The sequence below is a fragment of the Ambystoma mexicanum genome, chromosome 6q, assembly GCF_040938575.1.
Source record: "Ambystoma mexicanum isolate Mex_15411 chromosome 6q, UKY_AmexF1_1, whole genome shotgun sequence".
Taxonomy (NCBI): Eukaryota; Metazoa; Chordata; class Amphibia; order Caudata; family Ambystomatidae; genus Ambystoma; species Ambystoma mexicanum.
This window is the reverse complement of record NC_090937.1, coordinates 206815478-206839826: the sequence shown is the minus strand read 5'-3', so window position 1 is coordinate 206839826 and position 24349 is coordinate 206815478. Positions and strand designations below refer to the sequence as shown.

Below are 24349 nucleotides of genomic sequence, written 5' to 3'. Positions count from 1 at the left end.
GCCTTCAACAACAGAACAATTCCAACATTTGTCGTTTTGAGCAACCTTACTCTTAAATAGCTTGGTAGGAGTGATTAACACTCAATGATGAAAAAAGTATAGTGTTTGGGTCAAACTGGCAGATGTGGTGATCAAAGAGATTTTCTTCCAGACATGTGGCCATTGAATCTCTTCATCAGTTAAAATACAGTTCTGTTGCCAAGCCAACTGCAAACCCCCACAGAGGATCATATATATGCCTCATTGAAAGAATTTTGTAAAACATTGACGCTGTAAAATGAGGATTTTGCAAGTGTTGTAGTCTTTCTTCACAAGGAGAAGATGTGCTCAACAGCAAAGATTCAAAGTTATCCATCACAGCATTTACCAAAATAGAGTATTTGTGCCTAAAAGAAACTGGAGTCGAGAGTTTTGCTCTAAATTCATTAAAGGTAAGTTGTGTCCCCTGATTGAGTAATTGGTGTACAAAGGTGTTGCCTTTATAGAACCACGCTTTCCAGAAGTCTATTTTGCCATTTACGGAAATCAAGTTATTAAACTTGAGATATTGCGAGACAAATTGAGGTGAATCTGCAATGTATAGATACGATCTAATATGTTTGGCAGCGATAATATTTTTGCAATGGATAAATCTTTTATTTTTTGTAAACAAATAACAATCTGTCAATGACAAAGGAAAGAACATGTTATTTTCTAAGTGTAACCATTTCGGTGCCAAGTGAGACTCACTGGGTGCAAACCATACTTGAGCTTATTTCAACACCAATGCAGAATAATATTTCTTAAAGTCTGGAATTCCAACACCCCCATTTTGAGCGGATCTCTTCAGTCTACCCAGCAATATTTGTGTTTTTTCTTACCCTCTAGGAATTTAGCTAAATATGAATCTACTGATTTAGAATTTGGAGGGAAGTGACAAAATAAGCATACGAAAGGTGTACAAAACCATTAGAGATAACATCATCTTGAAAGGCTTTAGACGTCTCCACCAGGACAAAAATAATGGGGACCACGAATCTGCAAACGCCCTAATCCTAGACAACACAATGTTCGTATTTTACTTCATAATGCCTTTCAATGAGGAAGAAATATGAATGCCCAAATATTTAATCCCCTATGGGCTCATACCATAGGCATGAATGTGGTGCTTGGAGCAGTAAGCATTAAGTAACATTTCTGATTTGTCCATATTAAGCTTGTAGCCCGAGGCTAATGAAAAGCGCATAATAGTGGCCAACAGACTTTGTAGGCTAGAACTGGGATTTAATTTGCCCATCCCCTGAATTAATGCCCTGTTTTGTTGGGTCAAGTGTAGTGGTTTCTAGGAAACGCTTTAGGGCTAAAATAAATAGAAGAAGAGAAAGGTGACATCCTTGCCTGGTACCTCTAGACAAAGGAAAATATGATGACATTTGTCCAGATTTGAATATCGAAACTTTAATCGTGGATAAAAATGGATTGCCCAGACCATGCCACCTGAGTGCTTCAAACTAAGAATCCCTCTCCACCCTGTCGAATGCTTTTTTCCACATCAAGAGCTATTGCTGCATGGGGGTCTTTAAACTTTCAACAATATCCAAAATATCTAAAAATAATCTTATATTAGAGGAACACAGTCAACCCTATACGTAACCTAGTTGGTCACTTTTAATTGAACTACGTAAGAATGGGAGAAGTCGGTTAGCTGAAATCTTAGCAAAAATTGTACAATCAGCATTAATAAGGGAGGTATGTCTAGAGCTTTGGGGACACTCGGGGTCTTTATTAGGCTTCGGAAAAAAAAAATTATCATGGCTTCCGAAAAGGTAACTTCACATTTACAAAGTGTAACAAACTGAGCAAGGAGCTCATGTAGTTAAGGGACTAGTAATTCTTTGAAATGTGTCAAAAAATCAATAGAAACACCATCCCTAGAGCTTTATCTTTTTTTAAGATTGTGTATTACCTTATGCATTTCACCTTGAGTGATGGGATAATTTAACGTCCTTAGATCAAGTGAAGGATAGGTGGAGCGAGATACATTTCAAAGGAAATCTTTACAGAAAGGATTACTAGGATTTGATTCTGAAGTATCTAATTTTTGGCAGTCTTTGGAAATAAATATCAACAATGTCCTTATCTGAAAACGTTCTATTGCCCATAGCGTCTTTAACCACCACAACTCTCACTCTTTCTTTTTTAATCTTGAGATAAGAGGCTAGTGACTTGCTTGTCTTATTAGAGAAATGATACATGTTGGCTTTATATTTAAGTAGTGAAGCACATGAGTATTCTAACGTTAATTTATTATTTTTAATTCTCAAATTCATGATGTTGTTAAGGACACCCTTTGCAGGATTCTGAGTCTATTGCCTTTCAAGGCTTTTTTCATTGTTTTAAAATAGTTTCATATTCATGTTTCAGTTTCTTCTTTTTCTTAGCTACTGCATAGGTGATAATGTGTCCCCTTAATTAGCAGTCACTGTTGCTTGTACCAGAGGTATCCTTGTTTTTATTATGGGTGAACAAATTATGATGTGCATTACTTAGGTAAGACGTGAACAAATCGTCTTTTAAAAGCGGCAAATTAAATCTCCATCGGCTTGATTAGTGGTTATGTTGTACGATATCAAGCGTCATATGGACAGGGGCATGATCTGATAAGGAGATGCAATCTATGCTTGTGTGAAGCAGACTAGTGGACATGGATTTGGAAAGGAAAAGATAATCAATTCTGGAAAAAGATTCGTGTGGCCTAGAATGAAAAGTAAACTCCTTATGTGAAGGATGAGTCATGCGCCAGGCATCAACCAGGCCTAATTCAGAAATAAAGTTCAGAAATTGTTTGTGTGACTTAGAATCCTTAAAGCGCACCTTTGACTGCATATCAAAGAGTGGGTCAGTGATTTCATTACAGTCCCCACATACAATACGATCATGACAATTGGAATGAAATTAATAATCTTTTACTTGCGACCAGAAGGCAGGATCAGGTGAAGCAAGGCCATAAACATTCAGAGTGGTATATTCCACAGAAACTGCCAGGACTTTTAGAAGCAACCGCCTTCCAAAGTCACCTGAGTCTGATTTGATACATCTGCAATTAAGGGCTTTGTTAATTAGGGTGATGACACCATTCTTTTTCTCACATGCATTACTAGTAAATACTAGGCCCACCAATACTCTTTTGAGTTTAGCAGCTTCCACAGCTGACAGACACGTCTCCTGAATACAAGCACTTGAAGGTTTAATTCGGTTTAAATAGGAAAGCACTTTTTGTGTCTTTTTAACATTCCAAAAGGATGCATTTAACGGCATAGGAGAAAAACCCAGTCAAGTTAAAAATCATGCTGATAAGTAATTAGAGCTGAAAAAATCAGCATGTAAGTGACTCTAAAGCTTAATGTCAACCAGTAATAAAAGTTCCATTCATAAGGTGCATTTAAATTATCCTGAGGAGAGAACATATAACAAAAGAGGAAACAAAAGGGATAAGGGAAGACAAATGAGGTCAACACAAAATTAGGCCATGGTAAATGGCAACTTTCAACTGAAAATACTAATGTGGCTAACTGGAAACAGCCACACCAAATCGTGTTGACTATTAGAGACAGCGCAGGTGGAGGGGTATTGGGCTCATACCATGAAAATATTGTTCACACTCCTCTGTGGTCAGAAGGGAGGTATCCATGTCCTCCACTTTGTGGACTTGAATGAAGTGTCTTGGGTCTCTCAGATTCTGAAACGTGGAGGTATGACCTTTAAGCATGACTTTCATAATATCTGGATGGATAATGCCAAATCTAACATTCAGTTGCCTGAGCGCCGGTCGAAAAAGCCTGAAGCTCTTTTCTTCTCGCAGCAGTAGCATTTGGGAACATCTTGGGAGATGTAAATCTTATGATCTTCCCACATCAGTTGTTTGATTTGTTTTACTTTATTCATAATGAAGAGATTATGAGTATAATCCAGCAAGGCAAATATTAAAGTCCAGCAGGCACTACCGGCCTGGCGCAACAAGCTTACAGGACCCACATACTGTGCCCTCTGGATATTGAGGTGTGGAGACGTTGAGAGGTCCAATAATTTAGGAAGCATAGTGTTGAGGAATAGGATAGAATTGTCTTTCTCCATGCCTTCAGGAAAGCCTACTATGCAAAGATTAATCCTCCTATTTCTGTTTTTCGAGATTCTCTGACTGCTTCTGTAAGGATTTGACTGTTGTCTCTAATGCTTGCACCCTACTAGTAATATCTTCTGCGTCAATGACTCTCTGGTCAACATCTACCGACCTGGATTCAAATAGAGACCCTTTGTCATCTTACTGCTGCAGTTTTGGTATTAGTGGCTTCCATAAAAGGCTTCAAAGCCCAAAACTACTATAGAATAGTCTGCATGGATGGTTCTAATGGTTCTTCTTTTGGCGGTGGAGAGTCACTCTTTAGACGATTAAATGTATTACAAGTGGCAGGAGAAGCTTCTTTAAAACATATTCACCCCTTTAGTATACCAAAGTTAGAAAGTTACCAACAATAAAAATAAATCTGCAATTTACCAAAGGCAATTCTTATGCAGTGCGGAATTATGCCGTAGTATCCTAAAAGCACCACATGAGGGGGATATAGTTCTAATTACTGGTTAAGCAGAAACACAAAATTCACCTCTTGTCCGAAATGTGTGTTTTTAGGCCACTCTGGGTACTTTCACTCTGTCCAACGTCTGGTCTCCATTTGTGAGGGAAGCTGCCTGAGGTGCAGTTGCCCACCAACGCTTTGACACATCCACGTTGTCGCTCGCTGCCACAAGCCTACTCCTAACCAGTATTCATTCACTTGTTTAGTTGCAGGCATGTTCCGTTTGCAAGATTATTCCTCCTATTTCTGTTTTTGAGATTCTCTGACTGCTTCTGTAAGGATTTGACTGTTGTCTCTAATGCTTGCACCCTACTAGTAATATCTTCTGCGTCAATGACTCTCTGGTCAACATCCACCAAACTGGATTCAAATAGAGACCATTTGTCATCTAACTGCTGCGGTTTTAGTATTAGTGGCTTCCATAAAAGGCTTCAAAGCCCAAAACTACTATAGAATAGTCTGCATGGATGGTTCTAATGGTTCTATTTTTGGCGGTGGAGAGTCACTCTTTAGACGCTTAAATGTATTACAAGTGGCAGGAGAAGCTTCTTTAAAACACATTCACCCCTTTAGTATACCAAAGTTAGAAAGTTACCAACAATAAAAATAAATCTGCAATTTACCAAAGGCAATTCTCATGCAGTGCGGAATTATGCCGTAGTATCCTAAAAGCACCACATGAGGGGGATATAGTTTTAATTACTGGTTAAGCAGAAACACAAAATTCACCTCTTGTCCGAAATGTGTGTTTTTAGACCACTCTGGGAATTTCACTCTGTCCAACGTCTGGTCTCCATTTGTGAGGGAAGCTGCCTGAGGTGCAGTTGCCCACCAACGCTTTGACACATCCACGTTGTCGCTCGCTGCCACAAGCCTACTCCTAACCAGTATTCATTCACTTGTTTAGTTGCAGGCATGTTCCGTTTGCAAAAAAAGTGGAAACCTGAAACCCGAAAATTCATATAAAGACCCAATAAACATTCATGACGAGTGGAGCTATAGAGTCATGCCACAATCTCGCTTGGCGTCAAGCCATCCCTCTCCCCACCACCAATCACCTTTAACATCAGCATTGCCCCGCTCGGCCACATCATAGATTACTACAATGTTGACCACCATATATATGGGGATGATTCTAGCTTGACTCTGAGCAAGTGCTCTGGGGACAATCTTGAAGTGGTGAAATCTCTGAAAAAATGTCCCCTGTGGATACAACATAATTGCATTTGTCACAGTGGAGTCATCCTGCTTGCCATCTTGGTAATGTGTACACCTTTCTTTCTCAACTCTCATGCTGTACTTCCTTTGCATCTTGTACTCATGGTGGCCCTGAATCATGGTGTTCCCATCTTGATCTTGTATCCTGGCTTGCAGCATTATGTGTTACTACTGACTTCTGCAATTGTATTCGCTCTCCACTCTTGCTTCTCCACTCTTTTTGACTGCTTACTCTCTTTTCTCTCCTCCTTTCCCTTCTCCCTTTTCCTATCTCCTACCCTTACTTTCTTCTATGCACTTACTCTATCAGAATTGTCCCTGGACCTAATATGATAGCAACCTCGTCTGTCTCCTCCTCCCTCCCCATACTGGTTTTTTCCTCCCCATCCCCCCTCCAGCACTATCTGAAATGTTGTTAGGCCTAGTACGATAGTCGCTTGTTTTGTTCCTCCCCTCCCTTTCTGAGCCCCTCTTCCTCACCTTTTGTTTTTCTCCGGCGCTACCAGAAATGTCGCCAGGCCTAGTACGGTAGTCGCCTGTCTGTTTCCATTTCCTTCCCACTCTCCCCCTCCCTTCCTTATCTATGTCTTAGCTCTTGCACTATCTGAAATGTCATCAGGCCGAGTATGATAGTTAATTTCACATCCTTACTGTTCATGGCCTGTAAGAATGTGGTTGTATTTTCCCTTGGTCCCTCCCTTGCCTTGAAGCACTTCGAAACACATTGTGTATAGGTGCTATATAAATAAACGATCATATCATATCATATCACCTTCCCCAGGTCCTCTATCACGTATATGGCAGTACAGCTACTGAATTTAGAACTCACCACCTACAAGGGATAATCCTGAGTTCCCAAGTTCGATTCCCAGCAGGGCCAACTTAGCCCCTCATCTTTCACGGTCAATAAATTGCATGCCCTTAACATGGGTAATAATAACCCCTATTATTACAGAACTTGCAAGCAGGAGAAATCGAACATGAACCATTATAAAAACAATATATTATACTTATTATTATTATTCAACGGGCCACACACACTGTCCCGCTCCCCCACACTTGTATATCAGGTACATGATCTGGAAGTACTGCTAGATAGCACTGTATGCTTTACACTTCGAGGTTACACACGGCTGCCCACAAGAGACTTTTAACAACACTGTGTTCACCCCAAAGGAACAAAGATCTCCATGGTCTTGTGTTAGTTACAGCATGCTTGTGTCAATTCAGTCCCATGTATACATGGATTATGATTATGTCACTCACCGAGATCTATAGAATCTGGAACATGTGGTATCATTACAGTTTTCAAGTCAAATCTGTAGTCTGATATCTAAGGTTGGCATCCCTATATCTACTTTCACAACAGAAGATAGGGCACGCAGGAAAATGAACAGATCCCTACATGACTAGGCTCTATTGTCTGGAATGTGACTCTCCGCTACCTAAGACTTGAACAAGACTTCTCGAGCTTTGCCCGAGACATGAAGATCCAAGTATTCCCTGCCGCCTTAGGATGAACATGCACTAAACCCTTCAGCCCCACTCATATCTGCTCAAACACGACTTCTAATCTGGCCAGCCACATAGCCTCTGCCTTAATGTGAGGCTTCGCCAACAACCTCTTCACACACATATTGGATCAAGGATTGAATTATCACTCAACAACCTCTTCAAACACACATTAGGATTGAATTATCGCTGAACTCCAAAGATCTGATTGTTCCCTCACCACTGAGCTCTGTATTGACTCTCCTTTGCATGGCTGAAAAGTGGCAGATGGAACTTTGCAAACAATTCTAAATAATTCAATAATTGGATCCTTATTTAAGTTAATTTAGATACATGTTAATTCAGTTCACAATTACATTGTCAGTTTAATATCTTTTGCATTTCTTTCTCTTAGCTGGATAGCAGATGACTGGGAGCACTGCACTAAAACCTGTGGAAGTTCTGGTTATCAGATCCGCACCGTGCGCTGCATTCAGCCACTCCACGATGGAACAAACCGATCGGTTCATAGCAAGTACTGTATAGGAGAGCGCCCTGAAAGTCGACGGCCCTGCAACCGATCTCCCTGTCCGGCCTTATGGAAAACAGGAACCTGGTCTGAGGTACGTAAGACATACTCCAAAGTTTGCACAAAAAACACCAATAACTGCCAGGCTATTATGCAAGTCTATGCAAAAAAGGACAAGCATACTCGTCCTTGGCACTTAAGGGGTTACAAGTTGGCTATATTAGTATGAATACATCCACCAGCAGTGGACATTGAAACAGCATGAGTGACTGACATCTACCCGACCTCTCTCCATCTCTGGATTTTGTAATTAAATCCAGGTGTGCCTATGGCAATTTCCCTAACCAGACTAATTATGAGATGAGAGCAGTGAGTAAGGGATAATGTCTTATGGCATCGGCACTTAATGGCCTGCTGTGTATTGGCTGTTTTGCACTGAAACCAAAGTTTCAAATTTCATCAACAATAGAAAAAACGTTTACTCTACATGAGTAAGCAGTTGCATGGGTGGGCCACGAAACCAGTAGCGCAGTACCTGGGTGTTTTTGTCTTCCTAGCTATGTTGGTGTGCTTTGTTATTGTGGGCTCTATTGTGATTGATTATTGTTTTTTTTTTTAATATAAAGCTATCCAGAGTTTTCCATGTATTAATGTCCTGGTCCATAATTATGTGAACTCCCAAATCAGATTTAACATGTTTTACGAGGGTGTCACAATGGCATTCAAAGTTCTCACATCAGAGGTAACCGCCAGGAATCCACAATGTTCGATATACAGAGATTTCCCTCTTGGCAAATCCATGAAATTGTGCATTACATTTTGCGAGTTTCGTGCAATTAATGACATTTGGAAAAATGGAATTGGTACATTTGTGGGAAATAAAGTCGATGCAATGAGTGTTAGCTATTTCCAAAGCCTGGACACATGTTGGAAAATAGTAAGTCAAAGAATGTTTGCTTGGATAAACCAGTGAGGAATTTACTTGCGGGTTTCCACTTACTGTGCTGATAAAAACATTGCACACTCACTTTCAGCAGATGATTCAGCAAAGTAAGTGAAGAGTAGGGGTCCTAAGATTAATCCTGACTGATAGCTGGGTGATTCAGATAATAAACCTCTGAGGCAATAGGCAAGCATGCTAGTTTAGGATTTACTTACTTTACTTAAGGGAGATAACGCACAAACTTGGCTTGCAAAAACTCTGCTCCCAAAATTGTGTATTGCCCGATGGACGATATACAGAGCTTTGAATTTAATACGCTGATACACTGGCAGCCAGTGGAGAAGGCGCAGAACAGGGGAGATATGTGCTCCATAGGGGGAGCCAGTAGCTACTCTAGCTGCCATTTTTTGTAGGCACTGTAGTCTCTAGATGACGCCCCTCTCTTAGGCTAAATATAGAGAATTACAATAATCTAGCCATGATAGAATAAAAGCAGCAACAACCGGGGGACGAAGATGTTCAGAGATTAGAGCCAGCGCTTTTTTTTAGAACTTTCAGCAGCAGATGACCAGTTTGACATACAGTAGCAACCTGACTCTCCATGGAAAGAGAAGCTGTTAGCGTAACACCTAGGTTCTTTACCTTCCCTGTGGGAGTGGGAAGGTTGCTCAAGGATGCAGGCGAGAAAGAAGACACCCAAAGTGACGGATCAGGAGGACACCCCACCACCAGAACCTCAGTCTTATTTCCGTTCAATTTGAGCCAATTGTGGTTCATCCACTTACCCACGGCCGTCAGGCATTCTCGCAAGCACACCGCCATCTCAGCCTGATCTAGATCTAAAAGAATCAGAATCGGAGTGTCGTCGGCATACGAATAACACCTGACGCCGAAGGAGTGGGCCGACTAATGCCCAAATATAGATGTTAAAAAGAATCGTCGATAAGAGGAACGCTGCGGCACTCCACAATTAAGAGGGCATGGAGTAGAAAGAAAAGGAGGCATGGAGAGAGTATGGGTGCGATCCGCCAGGAACGAGGGGAACCATGCCAGTACTTGTCCAGATATACCCATCTGGGCAAGACGGGACAACAGGATGGGGTAGTCGACAGTGTCAAAGGCCGCTGACAGATCTAGTAGAATCAGGGCCCCCACCCCACCCGAGTCCACCAGCCTGGCCATTTCATCCTGGATGGAGATCAGAAGACTCTCTGTGCCTCTGCCCGGTCTAACCTTCCTTTTCTGATTTGAATGTGGGGCTGCTCCACCTCCATCCCCCCACTGTGTGGGCATCCATAGTTCAATTATTGTAATAAAATTATGTGTCAAAAAACAGTGAAGTCATTGAAATGAAGTGTACACTTATCCTGACCCACTGGCAATGTGTTTTCTGTTTTAGCCCATGAATTATGAAACCCATATGTATTTTATTGCAGTTGCTGGCCATTGCTTACCTTTGCTAGTACAATCAAGGTCTAAGGCATGCTTGATGGAGAGTCGTATTTCAAGAATGTTAAGCTGCAGAAGGTGCTCTTGGGATCGTTTACATTACTCTGGACTACCCACACACCATAATGCCTAGTTTATGGCTTCCAAACAGGGAACACTTAGCTCAAAAGTGGTAGGAAAATTAAACCCAGTGGACTGATTGTTTGCGCTTGCCACGCATTGCTGTTTGCACATCAGCGTGACAATCTACCCACTTTTACCCTACAGCTTAGAGGATGAAGACTATAATTATAATAATTATTAATTTCATGTATTCATCTATAACACGCTTAGTGCCAATAAGTGGTTTCTAAGCGCAGGATCGGGATTCAAACCTGCGTTGCACTGCGTTGTCTTACTTCCAAGACAAACCCGTTGCCACTGAGCTTTCCTTCCTCCCCTCCCCTTCTCTCCTCCATATCGAGTGCTGTAAGGTCATGGTTACTCATTGTGGTGTCTACTAGATGTTTTGAACTACAACTCCCATGAGCCTTCATCCCTGACTTTGCTGGCTAGGGATTGTTGAAGTCCAAAACATCTCGAGGGCCGTGAACACCCTTGCTGTAGATATTCCCTCACTGCTGCACTACTATACACCTGAGATCTAAATCACACATACAATGGTTAAAGTAAAACAGGTAGACCTACATGCCAGGCTCTGCACCTGCTCCATACTCCTTGCTGCTTGTCAGCAGCTGAAAGCTCTAGTTATCTGCACAGCAAGGGAACCGCATCATAGAGCGCCCCACTTGTAGCAAGGCATGCAACACACACCTTTGCTGCTGTATCCTCCTGTCTTGTGAGTTGGCAAATAAATGCATGATTAAGAGAATTATGACTCATTTTCTAGATGGCCCCTACTATATCAGCCTTAAAGTACACATCTTGCCATCAATTCCAGGGTAGCATCAGTCTTTGTTGTGGTTTTGTTCATATAAAACCTCTCTGATCAGTGTTTCTGCGCGGGCCTATGACATTCCATTCAAAAGGGTGGATCCATGGTGCTAATTAACTCATTACTGGCCGGGGAATTATCATTCGTCCCAAGGATGGGTTTCTCTCTGGATCCACATGGCCCACCACGGTTGCTACAGTGGAAACAACCCTGAAACTAATTTGGGGTATGGCCCTTTTTTTAAAGAGATTCTGTGTAAGGGTCCCACAGCTCTGCCAAATGAGGTCAAATGTATTCAAGAATCAGGGCCATGAGAAGAACTCATACCCACCTATTTTAATGTTTCACATATTTCCGGCAGAGAACAATAACGATCACTCTCAGCAGTAGACTCGACTGTGGACGATCTCATAAAAAAAAAAAAAAATGATGGCTCTGGTTCACAGAAGCGTTTTATAATGGCACAATCCCATTGAAAAATGCTCTGTTTATCAGACCCTATGTGTTTCAAACCATATTAGGTGTTTTAGCCACACTAGTCACTTAAACAAGTCCTTGCCATTCAACTCCCATTTCCATCACTTCTACTAAGATGTACAACACTTAAAACTTCAGCCAGAATGAGCGAAAAAATTGATTTTGACAAATGACATAGACAGTCACTTAGAGGAAGCCATGTTGTCTATATGTATATGTCTGCAGCCGTCTGGCTTAATAATGTCCATTGGTGGCCTAGGACTTTGTGGAAAGACACTTGAATAGTTCTGTGTGCATGATGTACACATTCCACTGTAAAAGAGCGGGCCAGGGTCTAACAATGCAATGTCTTCACAGTGCTCTGTGACCTGCGGCGAGGGGACGGAAGTGCGGCAGGTCCTGTGCCGGACCGGGGACCAGTGTGATGGCGAGAAGCCAGAGTCCGTCAGGGTTTGTAAGCTTGCCTCTTGCAATGGTAAGTAGCTTCTACTTTTCTAAGAAACAGATAATTAATACTGTGGTGATCGGATATGGTCCTTGACAACCACGTTTTTCACGGTGACCATTGGGGGTGTAAATAATTGATATTTACAACCACTGCGAGGACGTTTGCCATATCTACACATACAATAAATCTGGGGTGAATCTGTCCCCCTAAGAACGAAGATAGACACCCCATTCCCTATACCATGCATATTAGGGAAGTGGACCGCAATAAATTAAAGCAGCTACACAAACAGCGTGACGCGCCATTTGGAGAAAAGAATAGACAAACTTCCCCTAAAATGCAAAGAAATCAAAGTGCTTAAAATACTACCATATACTATTTGTGATTAGCATTTTCCAACAGCTTGAGGCGTTTTTGTTTATCAATGACTGTGATATAGGTGTTAAACTCTCTTAATGCCCATGTTCTACAGACAAATGGCACGAAGTGTTCGTGATGGACAGCGTTTGCTGTTTGAATAACAGATAAAGGGAGCTGATCAGGCAGTTTGTCCTCCAATTCAGCCTTCTTGGTTTTGTTGTTGTTATTGTAATGATTATGTTACTGCTTTTGGTCCTTTACGTGTGTTTTGTGTTAGCATGTGTTAGTATGAATGAGAGTGTGCTTGTATGAATGTTGGGTGGTTCCAATACCTCTCATTAGATAAATAATATATCTTATGGGGGGGGAATTAAAATTGTGACATTCTTTCCATGCAAAGCCATGTCCCCCAACTCCTCGTGCTGTGTTTGATATCTGAGATATTTTGATTTTATATATAACGTCTTGATAAAAAATGGTGTTGTTCGAAACCGTGCTGTGTCTGATGTTTCACTGTAATGAAGAATAAATATTCAGCTATTCCATTTTGCAAAATAGAACAGGGGTCTCTCTGTTTGTATGTTATTAATATGCCTGTTGTGCTGCATGCAGGGCATTTCAGTTTCAGAGTGCTTTAATTACTGGCTTTATTAGCAACATTTGTGATACTCAATTTACGACCTCGGAAGAATCAAGTAATGAGTTGGCCTAGAGGAGTATCAAGCCCTGTTCTGGGCTCCTGCTCACTGGAGATGTGGCCCCTATGTGTAGAGCTATTCGATCGTCCAGTAACCATCTCAGTGGTACTTGATTTCTTGACTTTGTGATGCTGATGCTCTGAGTTGGCTTTGATGCCATTCGAACCTCTGGCTGCAGCTTGTACACTGATCATTTAGTGCATGAAATGCTGAACTGTCAGCCACAACTGAACCCCTATATGGTGAGGCTTTAATTCGAATGGAGCAAACCAAACGAGGTTTGGGCCAGCCCCGGTCAAAGCACTCACTTGAGCCCACTTCTTGTTTCCGTCCACTACCTTCTGAAACTACATGTCCGAACATGAGCCCTATATTGAAACAAATTGGGCCTCATTACAGGTCGGGCGGTCCGGAATGAACAGTGGCGGTAAACCCGCCGCCACTGTTAATTCCGGACTGCCCGATCCCGACTCCTGCAGGCGGGAGGTGGTGTTCCGGCCAGGTGTGACCTGGTGGGTTTAACACCGCCCGCAGGCAGGCGAACGTGGAAACAACAGCACCATCATGAGATGGTGCCAGTGTTTCCATTTCCCCATTCCCAATGAGTCCTATGGGACTCAATGGGAATGAGGATTTACCGAATTCCGCCTCCGGAATTCCCAGGACACCAGGGTCGTAATGTCCTGGTATTTCCGGGAGTCATGGAGGCGGAATGGTAATACGAGTCCGGCGGTAACCGAGGCGGTAAAACCGCCTGGTTACCGCCGGACTCGTAATGAGGCCCATTGTCTTAGTTACAGATGACTCAGAGTCCCATGTACAAAAGGAAACTTATTTATTTCTGTTACAGGTTACATAACGTCAGTTTACCCGGTACAAGTACATAGAGACACATAAGGACACATCCACCGGCCACCCTCTCTCTAAGCCAACCTCTTACCAATTGTCATTCAGAGAACACACAGTAGACAACATTCACACAACATTCCACTTCCAGGCACTCATGACATCACATACATACTGAACAGAATAGATGGGGAAGGGTAAGTCACAACACCCTACCTCATAACTGTTAACCTTTTCTAATGAAAGAGGAAGGGGAGCTTCAACAGTGGCACTAGAGGAAAGAACCTCTCGTAGAAGTCACAAGAGTAGGAAACAATGATGATGGACAACCCTGCTGCAGTAGAGTTGAAACCTTCATTTCAAAGGGATTTATTAGGCTTGTCTGCAGCCACTCTTTGACTGACCAGTATTCAAACTCTGCTTGTGGTAGTCAGGTCCTAGCAACAGAAGCACACGGCTCAAGAAAGCTTATTTTGCCCTTAGTGAAAAACACAGATGTCTGGAGCATTTGAAATGTTTTGTGCCCTGTTCATTCTTTTCTTAGCAGCGACGTTCAGCCAGGCCCTGTACTGCGGTTCCCAATAGTTGCCCAAGGCCATGTGGTTTGCTTATGAGGCTGCCCTTGCGGTATTCTCATGCAAAATGAATTTCCGAAATGGTTGATTAGAAACCATAATGTTATATTGAATAATTGTATTTGCAAAGTTAAGACTGCTCAAGCACGTATTTGGTGTTTTTTTTAAATTTAGGGCCCAATTTATAGAAGAAGCGGAAAGACCCTGCAAAGTACTCTTCGTGTAAAATAGCTTTGCATGCGAAGGTCACTTTGGGCGTTCGGCGTATTCCTGGATTCCAAAGCGCAAACTAACCAATTTACAAAGAAAACCGAGCTGCGGCAGGCAGGCCCATGACACGCCCCCCACGAAACAGATCCAGCCACATATACCAACCTTTTCGCAGCCTGCATCCTCACCATCCTACACCGCGTCAATACTGCGGGCCATCCCCCCGCAATCAAGCAGCACCCCGGTGACACTATGTACGGTCCCCGTAATTCCTAACTGCATCCCAATAAAATGCGTTACATGTCTCGTAACTCAAGTCGGGCCCCTGGTAAATCTGCATGCGTACTCCAATAAATGATGACTGCACCCCCCTAATCTGCATACAGCCACCCCTAACTTCAGTCGTCACCTTTACTGCATGCCGACACCCCTAAATCACTGACTGTACTTTACCTTTGCATGTTGGTTCCTATGTGAATCGGACTTTGTGCCTCCTTTCATGTGGCAGTGAGATCACAAGCTTTGCATGCATTTTTCCTCAATGTGACGTTGCACAGTCAGACACATGAATACGCTTGGGTTTGCGCATTGCTGGGTGTTCAATTCCTTTGCGCAGCCCATCCCTCGACACGTCCAAGTATTTCCATGTTCCTCCTCAATCTGTGTGACGAATGGGGAATTTGCATGTCCCTCCCCCTATTTATTTCCTTGCGTAGGCCCGTCCCACACTTTATTGGAGTCTCGTGCAAAGCGCTAGACTGCACGCAAAGATGTGGCAGACCTGTGCAAAGTCCCTGCAAGTTCCTGCAAGAGCACGCAAAGTCGGATCCATGAATCGACGAAAGGAGTATTGTGTGCTGAAAAGTGCGCAAACTCACTTTTCAGCACACAAACAATTCTATAAATCAGGCCCTTATGGTTTCTGTTTCAGTTTGAAATGCGTTACAGATGCATATTTTCTTTTATTTTATGTTGGCCAGTAAAACAATAAAAATAAATGCCATTTCAAAGTCCCAGTTTACAGAGATTGCTAGGTCACATAGTAAAATGTCTATGAATTGTTGAAAGGGGCAGCATGCACAGATTGCTGGGTCACATAGTATAATCTCTATGAATTGCTGAAGGTGGCAGCATGCAGAGATTTCTAGGCCACATAGTAAAATCTCTATGAATTGCTGAAGGTGATATGATATCACATGGCATTTATAACACGACTATACACAAGTGCTTCAAGGCTCTAAAAAGGTGTCAGCATGCAGAGATTGGTAGGACACATAGTACAATCTCTATGAACTACTGAAAGTGGCAGCATGCAGAGATTGCTGGGTCACATCCTAGAATCTCTATGAATTGCTGAAGGTGGCAGCATGCAGACATTGCTAGGCCACATAATACAATCTCTATGAATTGCTGAAGGTGATATGATATGAAATGGCATTTATAACACGCCTATACACAAGTGTTTCAAGGTGCGAAAAGGTGGCAGCATGCAGAGATTGCTAGGCCACATAGTAAAATCTCTACAAATTGCTGAAGGTGGCAGCATGCAGAGATTGCTAGGTCACATATTAGAATCTCTATGAATTGCTGAAGGTGGCAGCATGCAGAGATTGCTGGGTCACATAGTAGAATCTCTATGAATTGCTGAAGGTGGCAGCATGCAGACATTGCTAGGCCACATAGTAAAATCTCTATGAATTGCTGAATTATTTTATCACCTTAAGCAAAGCCTATCATTCCTTGTCATGGATGTGCACGCGGCAGAACCAGGCAATATAGGACGGCCGATTCATCCAGTCAAACCAAAATGTGTTTTTTTTGTTTTTTTTGCTATCACTATCCTGTTGTCTAAACTCACAGGGTGAATGATCTCAAACTAAAACTGTCAACACGTTGTTTCGAGGTATCATATGTGTTTGCAGTCAGAGCTCACAGGGGGGTGCCCTGCTAGAGGGTGTGGCATCACAAAGTTGTGATGATGCATAGCTAGAATGTGGAGGATGAGGAGGTATAGAGGTCAAGATGGTGCACAGGGTGATGCTGTGCAGAGACGGAATTAGTGCAATGGCCACAGGGTGAGATTGTGCAAATAAGGAGACTGCGATCATTTGGAGATGCTTAGACTGTGCAGCGAGTGAGACCTTGCAGGGGCTAATCTGGCGCAAACGAGACACAAAGAAACACGCATGATACCCAGCATGAGACTGTATAGCAGGTGCGTTGCTGTGATGCTGGCACGTTGCAGTGGTTAAGTGCAGTGCATAGCGTCAGAATGAGTTTTCAGATCGAGGTTTGAGGAACATGTGAGTTGCCATCACATATTAGGCCCGATCGAATAGCGGTCTTTCTGAGTTCCATTGTTCCGCTGATGCTTGCCCCCCCCCCCCTCTTCCAATGTTCACTTTGTAAGGAAACTATTCTCCATCAATGTCCCTGTTGATTAAGTAGGACAGGAACGCAGTGACGCAGTGCTTGACGACTCTTAATTGTACTTTCAGTAACTGCTCTGGTTGTGGTTGTTTTCTTGTTCTGAAATACGTGTTCCTGGAGCTTTGGGGGTTCTGGTGATTGACATGGGAGGCTGTGCCCTACTTGTTTGATTACAGTCTGCATATGAATTATTAGATCGCAGGGGGTGCTGTTGCTGGATTAGTTGGCGCCCTGCCACCTACGTGATTTGTGAAATAGTTAATTTCGCGATTTACATGACTATTTTCCAAGCTCAGCTCGTCGTTTTCCCTTGCAGGCGGCCAGACCGCCAGGCTTGGCTCTCCCCTTCGAGTCCCTGGCTCCCCTGTTCTAGAGATCACTAATTAAGACGAGATAATATCAAATCGATGCATGCAGAGCTAATATTGTTTAGCTGCGGCCGCGTTTTCTTAGAGATATTTATTTAATTTTGTATTCCATAAAATTAAGGACACAAGTCTACAACTAGCAAACAACAGGCTAAGTGGCCCATGGTAAGGACATCATGTTCCATATGGTAGGATATTGAGGGAAAGGGGTATTTTCGAAGCGTAACATTGCACAATCAAAGTCATAAATGTTTTTGAACCCCAGATGAAGAGTAATATTTCTTCACTGCACCTTTTCTTGTGTACCTGTAAGTTCTTACATTAATTGTAAACGCTGAACTGTTTGAGAGAATTTAGACTGCTTCTGTAATTGAGAGACAGTTGCAGCTTAACACTAGGTGGCGCCAAATACCTACTATTGATGTCAGGTTGCTATGACCATTGGCAGAATGACTGTACTCCTAGGTACAGAGTGACATTTCTTTACCACATGCAGGCAGTTTCTTTTACAGACAATAAACCTTAACTCCCGCAAACAAATTAACACGGTGTCAAGAGAAAGAGATTGCGTGGAATCGCCCGACTCGTATGGCCTATTAATACTGACATTTGTTTCAAAATATCCAATGATGGATGGAAATGCTTTGAATTAATCATAGCCAAGGGACTCTTTCTTGGGAATCTTCCAAGCCATCGTTTTTCACCCCGTTATGAAAGTGAAACAAAGATATGCAAATCAGGCTGGTGGCACCTTTAAAGGGGCCATCCATCCCAAACTGCTAGGACACGCCTCTCAGCAGAAGACGACAAGCAACACCAGCGTCACAGGGCGTCACCCACGAGGCGTAACGTGGGTTTCTAGGCACAGCAGCGTTCTAGATCCTTGCCTGCACATACTGCGCATGACAAATAGGGACAGCGCGTAGACAGTTGCACTGTCAAAAGTCGTGCAGTGGCACACGCTGGGCACGCTTGGTCTTCCAATCCTTTCGGTTCCATCCCGTTATTCTGTTCTGTTCTTAATGTGATGATCATGTTAGCTGCCTTCACAGAAATAGAAGCATTATGTTACGTGTCATGCATATAGTGGCCATTGTCCATTCCAGGGGGCCCTGCTGGCCATTCGCGGCAGCGTATAATACGTCAATGCTTGTCTTATGTTGAGCACCAGACAGAACAGTCTCTACATCCTTCAAAATGCCTTCTGAGCCACCATGCGTTTCCCAGACTTCCACAGTGTGTTGCTGCTATTTACAGATTGTACATAACAATGGCTCCAGGTAGGCGGGTTAGTGATAAGTCTGGAACATTGCTTTAGTTAAGCATGCAAACAAGAGCATTGCAAGCAGCAGTCATGGTAAAAACAATGATTTTCAGAGAATGAATTATTGGCAATACAAAGACTTTCCCCGTGGTAACAAGTCGCAACCTATACTGTTTGCATAGTGCTTGGATGCTTGGAATGGTGTGCTATGACTCTGCTCTCTTTTCTTGTCAGAGAGCTGTGGAAATGGCTCTTTCAAAGGTGCTGTTTCTCAGTGTTTTAAATTGGTTAATAAGAAGTGAAGACGCTCGCCACCAGGGGGAGTGTGCGCAGATGTGTGTGCTTACACGACTGAGAAAGCGAGCGCTCACTACCCTTTCTGTTCCTTACACTTAAATTGGCGAGTGCTGCATGGGCTGCTGTCTGTCTTCTTGCTGATAGATTTTATCCATCAGCTGTGATTATTGGATACCGAGGCTTGTGCCTCATTACTCCATCTTCTCGGGTTGAGTATGTAGTCGTGGGTAAGGATTCTTCTTGGTCTGTGTGGACTTGTCACAGTAGGGCTGGTTTCACAGGGTCTTCGCCGTGATAGGCCGTGGGTAGCGGTCGAAGAGGTCTGCAGTGGTGGCAGTGAGTCTTCTGATCAGAGGGTTCAGGTTCTGATCCAGTCCCAGGCAGAAGTTCTTACTCAGCTCCGCAAGATGTTCATCCAACGTTCAGTTCTCTGTGAAGGTCAGCTATCCTTGAGAAGATTGGAGCTCCAGACGATATCTGCAGGGCCTTGTTTTGGACGATCTGAAGACTTTTTCGGTGTCGCTCATGGCAGGTGCTGCATGGGCAAATTGTTAATGTTAAGATATTCATCTCAACTCAGCAGTCACCATGACTCCACGTTGGCAACAGTTACCCAATCAGTCACCAACCACCCATCTAAGACACACCCCACTCCCTCCGGCTCCCATCCATGCTGAAAAGGAACCTTCCAGTCCTCCCTCCCCCCACATTTAGGCAGAACCTCTCCATTGGGCACAATACGCAAACAAGGTAGAGTAATTCCGTTAGCAATAGTGACCTCTTTCAGGCAGAGCCACCCCACCCCCAGTCAAGCAGACACACTGTTTGCTCTCAGCTCTTTCCGTATCCTCCTCCATCATGTCAGTCACTGTCCTCCACCGGGTCCAGGTGACCCATCTGATACAGTCTCCCCGAAAGAAGTGTTAAGGTAGACGAAGACGCGGACGTAGAAAGTGAATGAGGAAGAGAATGAGAGAAACGTTTGTCACAGTAAATACATGAATGATAACACATGCACACCGAATGATTGAGAGAAATGCAGAAAGAAAGTAAAGTTATGCAAAAAAGTAACAGAAAGACAGGCATTGAAAGAGCAAATGGAATAAAGAGAACGAGTAAGGCAAAGAAGGAGCAATAGAGAGAAAAGGGAGAGACAGGAGGAGAGGAGGGTGAGGCACTAAAAATAGTGGCAGCCAAGGGGGAGAAGGCAACGAGAGACAGAGCGCTCTAGAAAGAGACTCATTAGGCGAATAAGGCCCACAAGGTGTAAAGGGGCCTGGGGGCCCCGGGCCCTGGTGGTGGAGGGCTCTTCATGGCAGGCCCACTGCCAGCTTCGCAGCGTTGGCACTGTGCCAAATAAGACACAGGAGGCAGGAGTCACGGTTGCATAAGACTGCAGAGCGGGAAACCGCTCTGCCCTTTATTGAAGCCGTCACATGGTGTGTCCCACGTGTGCACAACATGTGACTGTACCTGAGCCCAGGAGAGGTCTAAGTCACAACATCCCATGACAGTGGTATACATTAAAATGACAGCACACAATGACAATACAATAAAATGCCATACACCGAACCTGGTCATATCACAACTTCAGTCCGTGAAGGACATCAGGCATTGCCCTGAGGAAACTTTATGAGTCCAGCGGAGTGGGTGCAGCACTGGCATGCACGTTGATTGAGTCCATATTATGCATCCAGCACCCGCAGGAGGATTTTTCACCTTATGCACCACCACTCACGGATACCAAGAAAATATATACACCAGGAATGGGCCCCTTTTACACATTAGGGCACCCACACCTTTGCAAGCCCAACAGAAAATACACTACACCCTCCCGGGTCCCTTTTGCACACCTTTCCTGCCTACGATGTGAGGTGCTGACATCTCCACGTGCAGGCAAAGCTGCACCCGGGGCACCGGGGGCCCCCTCTGCTGTATCGGGCCTGGGACAGGATCAACACCCCCATGCCCCCCGAGCAGATAGATCGCTTTGACATGGCAGTGGGAGTATTTTCCATCGCTGTTGCAGCCTTAGGGGCTGTGCCACCCATCCTCAGTCTAGTCGGCTCCGCTAGGTGGGAGGTAGACCCCCTGAAAGCTGCAAGCCCTGCATGAGGAGGGTCCACCCGGCCACCCAAGCACTTTCCTCTGGGAAAGCCGTGGCCTTGTGTGAGCAACTGGTGGCTGTGGTTGGCGTGCTCACCTGCTGTGGGGTCCTTTGCACTCCCCCGGGCTGGAGCCCGTATTCCATCAGCACGGCAGTGAGTGCAGCGCCATCCCCTCACCCCCCTAGGGAGTGGGGGGGGTCTTCTGGCAGGTTGTGCTCCCAGTCAGATGCTCTGCTCCACTCCTTGCAGCAGAGGTCCTCTTCCCTGCTGCATCTTCTCTCCCCCTAGTCGGGAGTAATTTTGTGGTGCACATGTGGACATTGGGAGGCTTTGGGGAAACCTGCAGGCAGCGTGTGGGCCGCGCCATGCTGATCTGCCAAATGCAGAAAGCTTACCATGTGGAGCCCATTAATGCCAGGCTGTACCTTGGTGGACGGCTGATGGTGGGGAGACCGGCGGATCCTTGTTGTTTGTTGAGCGGGAGGCGCCAATGCCGCAACCTTCGCTGTGGACACCGTCTTGGCCCTGAGTGCCATGCACACCATAGCTTCACCAACACTGGTGGCACGCTTTGCCATGCCAGTTGCATGACACGGAACAGCTGTGTCCCTTCTTGTGGCCACCATCTTGGCCTTTAGTGCCCAGGCCGCCACAGCTTCATCAACCAAGTTGGCACGCTTTGCCACGTGGTCACTTGGCAGTGACAGGCTATGTCCCATCTTGTAGTTCAAGCTCCGCCAGGAGCGAGCTTGGCCATGCTGACAGCATGGCCGGGGCAGGTCGAGCCCATCCTCGTCGGCAGTTGTTAAGGGTCCTGGTGGTCCCGGGCCCTGGTGGTGGAGGGCTCTGCATGGCAGGCCCACTGCCAGCTTCGCAGCGCTGGCGCCGTGCCAAATAAGACACAAGAGACAGGAGTCATGGTGGCCTAAGACTGCCGAGCGGGACGCCGGTCAATCCTTCATTGAAGCCGGCACGTTGTGAAGGAGAAAAAAGTGTGTGTGTGTATGGGCATGCGCGTGTGTGTATTTGCCTGAGTGTGTGTGTATGTGCCTGTGCGTGTGTGTATGTGCCTGTGCGTGTGTGTATGTGCCTGCGCGTGTGTGTACCTGAGTGTGTGTGTGTGTGTATGTGCCTGCGCGTGTGTGTATGTGCCTGCGTGTGTGTATGTGCCTGCGCGTGTGTGTACCTGAGTGTGTGTGTATGTGCCTGCGCGTGTGTGTATGTGCCTGCGTGTGTGTATGTGCCTGCGCGTGTGTGTATGTGCCTGTGCGTGTGTGTGTCTTTGCCTGCGTGTGTGTATGCGCCTGTGCGTGTGTGTATGTGCCTGCGTGTGTGTGAGAGAGAGCGAGCACTCTCCTTTGGGGCTGCTTGTTGGTACTTTGAGAAGCTCGGGAATTGTTAGCCGGAAATTCGAGTTTTATTGGCAAAAGGCGAGAGCAGGATGCACCACAGGTTCTGAGTTTCTTTCTTTTTAGAAGAGGATTGAAGGTTGCAAAGACTTCTAGAAAGATGATGTGGGAGGGACCTGAAAAACACACTAAATTCCCAGCCGCACATAGTGCCTAGCGTTTTTATTGTTCAATGATGGCATTGATCTTGTGTAAACAAGATCGAGTGCTGTTCAGCTCTCTGCTATCACAGGCTTTTGTTCTTTTCTTGACATCTCACCTTTTTGTGTAACTCCTCCAGTTATGGCCATGAATAGATAAATAAAGACAGAAGGCAGGAGAGAAGTGCTGCCTAAGAGACAATACGAGTGTGTCTGTGTGCGTGAGAGAGAGAGAGAGAGAGAAGAGATCGACTGATATACAGCGAGAGAGAGAGAAGAGTGGGGAGGGGGCAGCACAGGAGTTATGCATTTCACTGGACTGAACTGAGCAGTACCTGCCATTCACCCGTGGGCATCTGAGATGAGCAGAAGGGCACTTCCTGTCAAATTCTGGCCACTAGCAGAAGGTTACATTTCCTTAAGCACAATTAGCTCTTCGCAGTTCCCTTTCCACATAGGTGCCAGTACTCACATGAATTCGATCAAAGAAGTGCAGATACTGGGAACCCAAGACTACCTGCCCATTCAAAGCACTGTATTTTTAAATGGGGAGCCCTACTGCGCAGGCAGGGCATCTTTTTCCAGCTAACGTTAGATGGAAGTGTTGCCCCCCCTCGCCCTACTTCATTACACTATCCTTTCAGATTTCGCCTCTTTCAGTATTTATTTATTTATTTCATTTGTAACGCGCACATACAACCCGAAGTATGTATTGTTTGTGGACAGTAGCAAGACTTTATAAACTACAAAAAGTATTTGGTTACCTTAAATAGCTGGACTCCATTTAATTGCATATGGCCATGAACAACCCGTTTCAAGCTATGACTGGGATTTTCTCTGTGAATGACTCAGACGGTGCCTTAGGGACGGGCTCTCTGAGAACACAAGGTAGGGATACTTGATTTACATAGAATCCCGTTATGGCATAAGCCACAGCAGGCATGAGTTACTTTGGGCTGGCTCACTTTACCACGGATATCTTACCAGACTGATTTCAGGGACGTCATTTAGGGGTCGCCAGGTCGCAACTGCGACCCCTGAGGTCTCCCTTGCGACCTCTGTGGTCACCCTTGCGACTTCTAGAAAAAAAAAGAATGTTTTTTTTTTTTTTTTGTAATGCAAGCTCATGGGCTGTGGCCAGCACCATGTGGCTCTTTACTTCTGGAGTGTCTGACTTTCTTGTTAAAGCCCCTTAAAAAAAAGAAGAAAAAGAAGAAAAGTGTGAGTGACACAAGTCTAACACTTTCAGCACTGACCTTAAATAAGAAAGTTTAGGAATACCAAATAATGTGTCTTTCTGGAATTCTATGCAATAATTGCTAGACTCTTTAAAGGTTTATTTCAGGCACACTTCAGGGGGAGAGTCACTGATTTAGTCTGTTATTAAACGCCTCAACTCAGCCTTTCATCCTTCTGAGGTCGATAAATGAGTACCAACACAGGTTGGGTGATTTTGGGTGTATATTTTTTCTATATAAAGCGCTTAAGGGCAAGTGCTATATAACAACACATCATTATCATTTGGTCATGGACGTCTGCTTG

General features: G+C 44.4%; 1 protein-coding gene across 2 annotated transcripts in view; it reads left to right on the top strand.

Moving 5' to 3' along the window:
- Positions 1-24349, top strand: part of ADAMTS3 (ADAM metallopeptidase with thrombospondin type 1 motif 3) — a 675879-nt gene that overhangs the window by 613117 nt on the left and 38413 nt on the right. For both annotated transcript variants that reach the window (XM_069630646.1, XM_069630645.1), the window contains exons 20-21: positions 7738-7945; positions 12012-12129. In XM_069630646.1, the coding sequence (XP_069486747.1) occupies positions 7738-7945; positions 12012-12129 (326 nt within the window). The remainder of the gene's footprint in view (positions 1-7737; positions 7946-12011; positions 12130-24349) is intronic.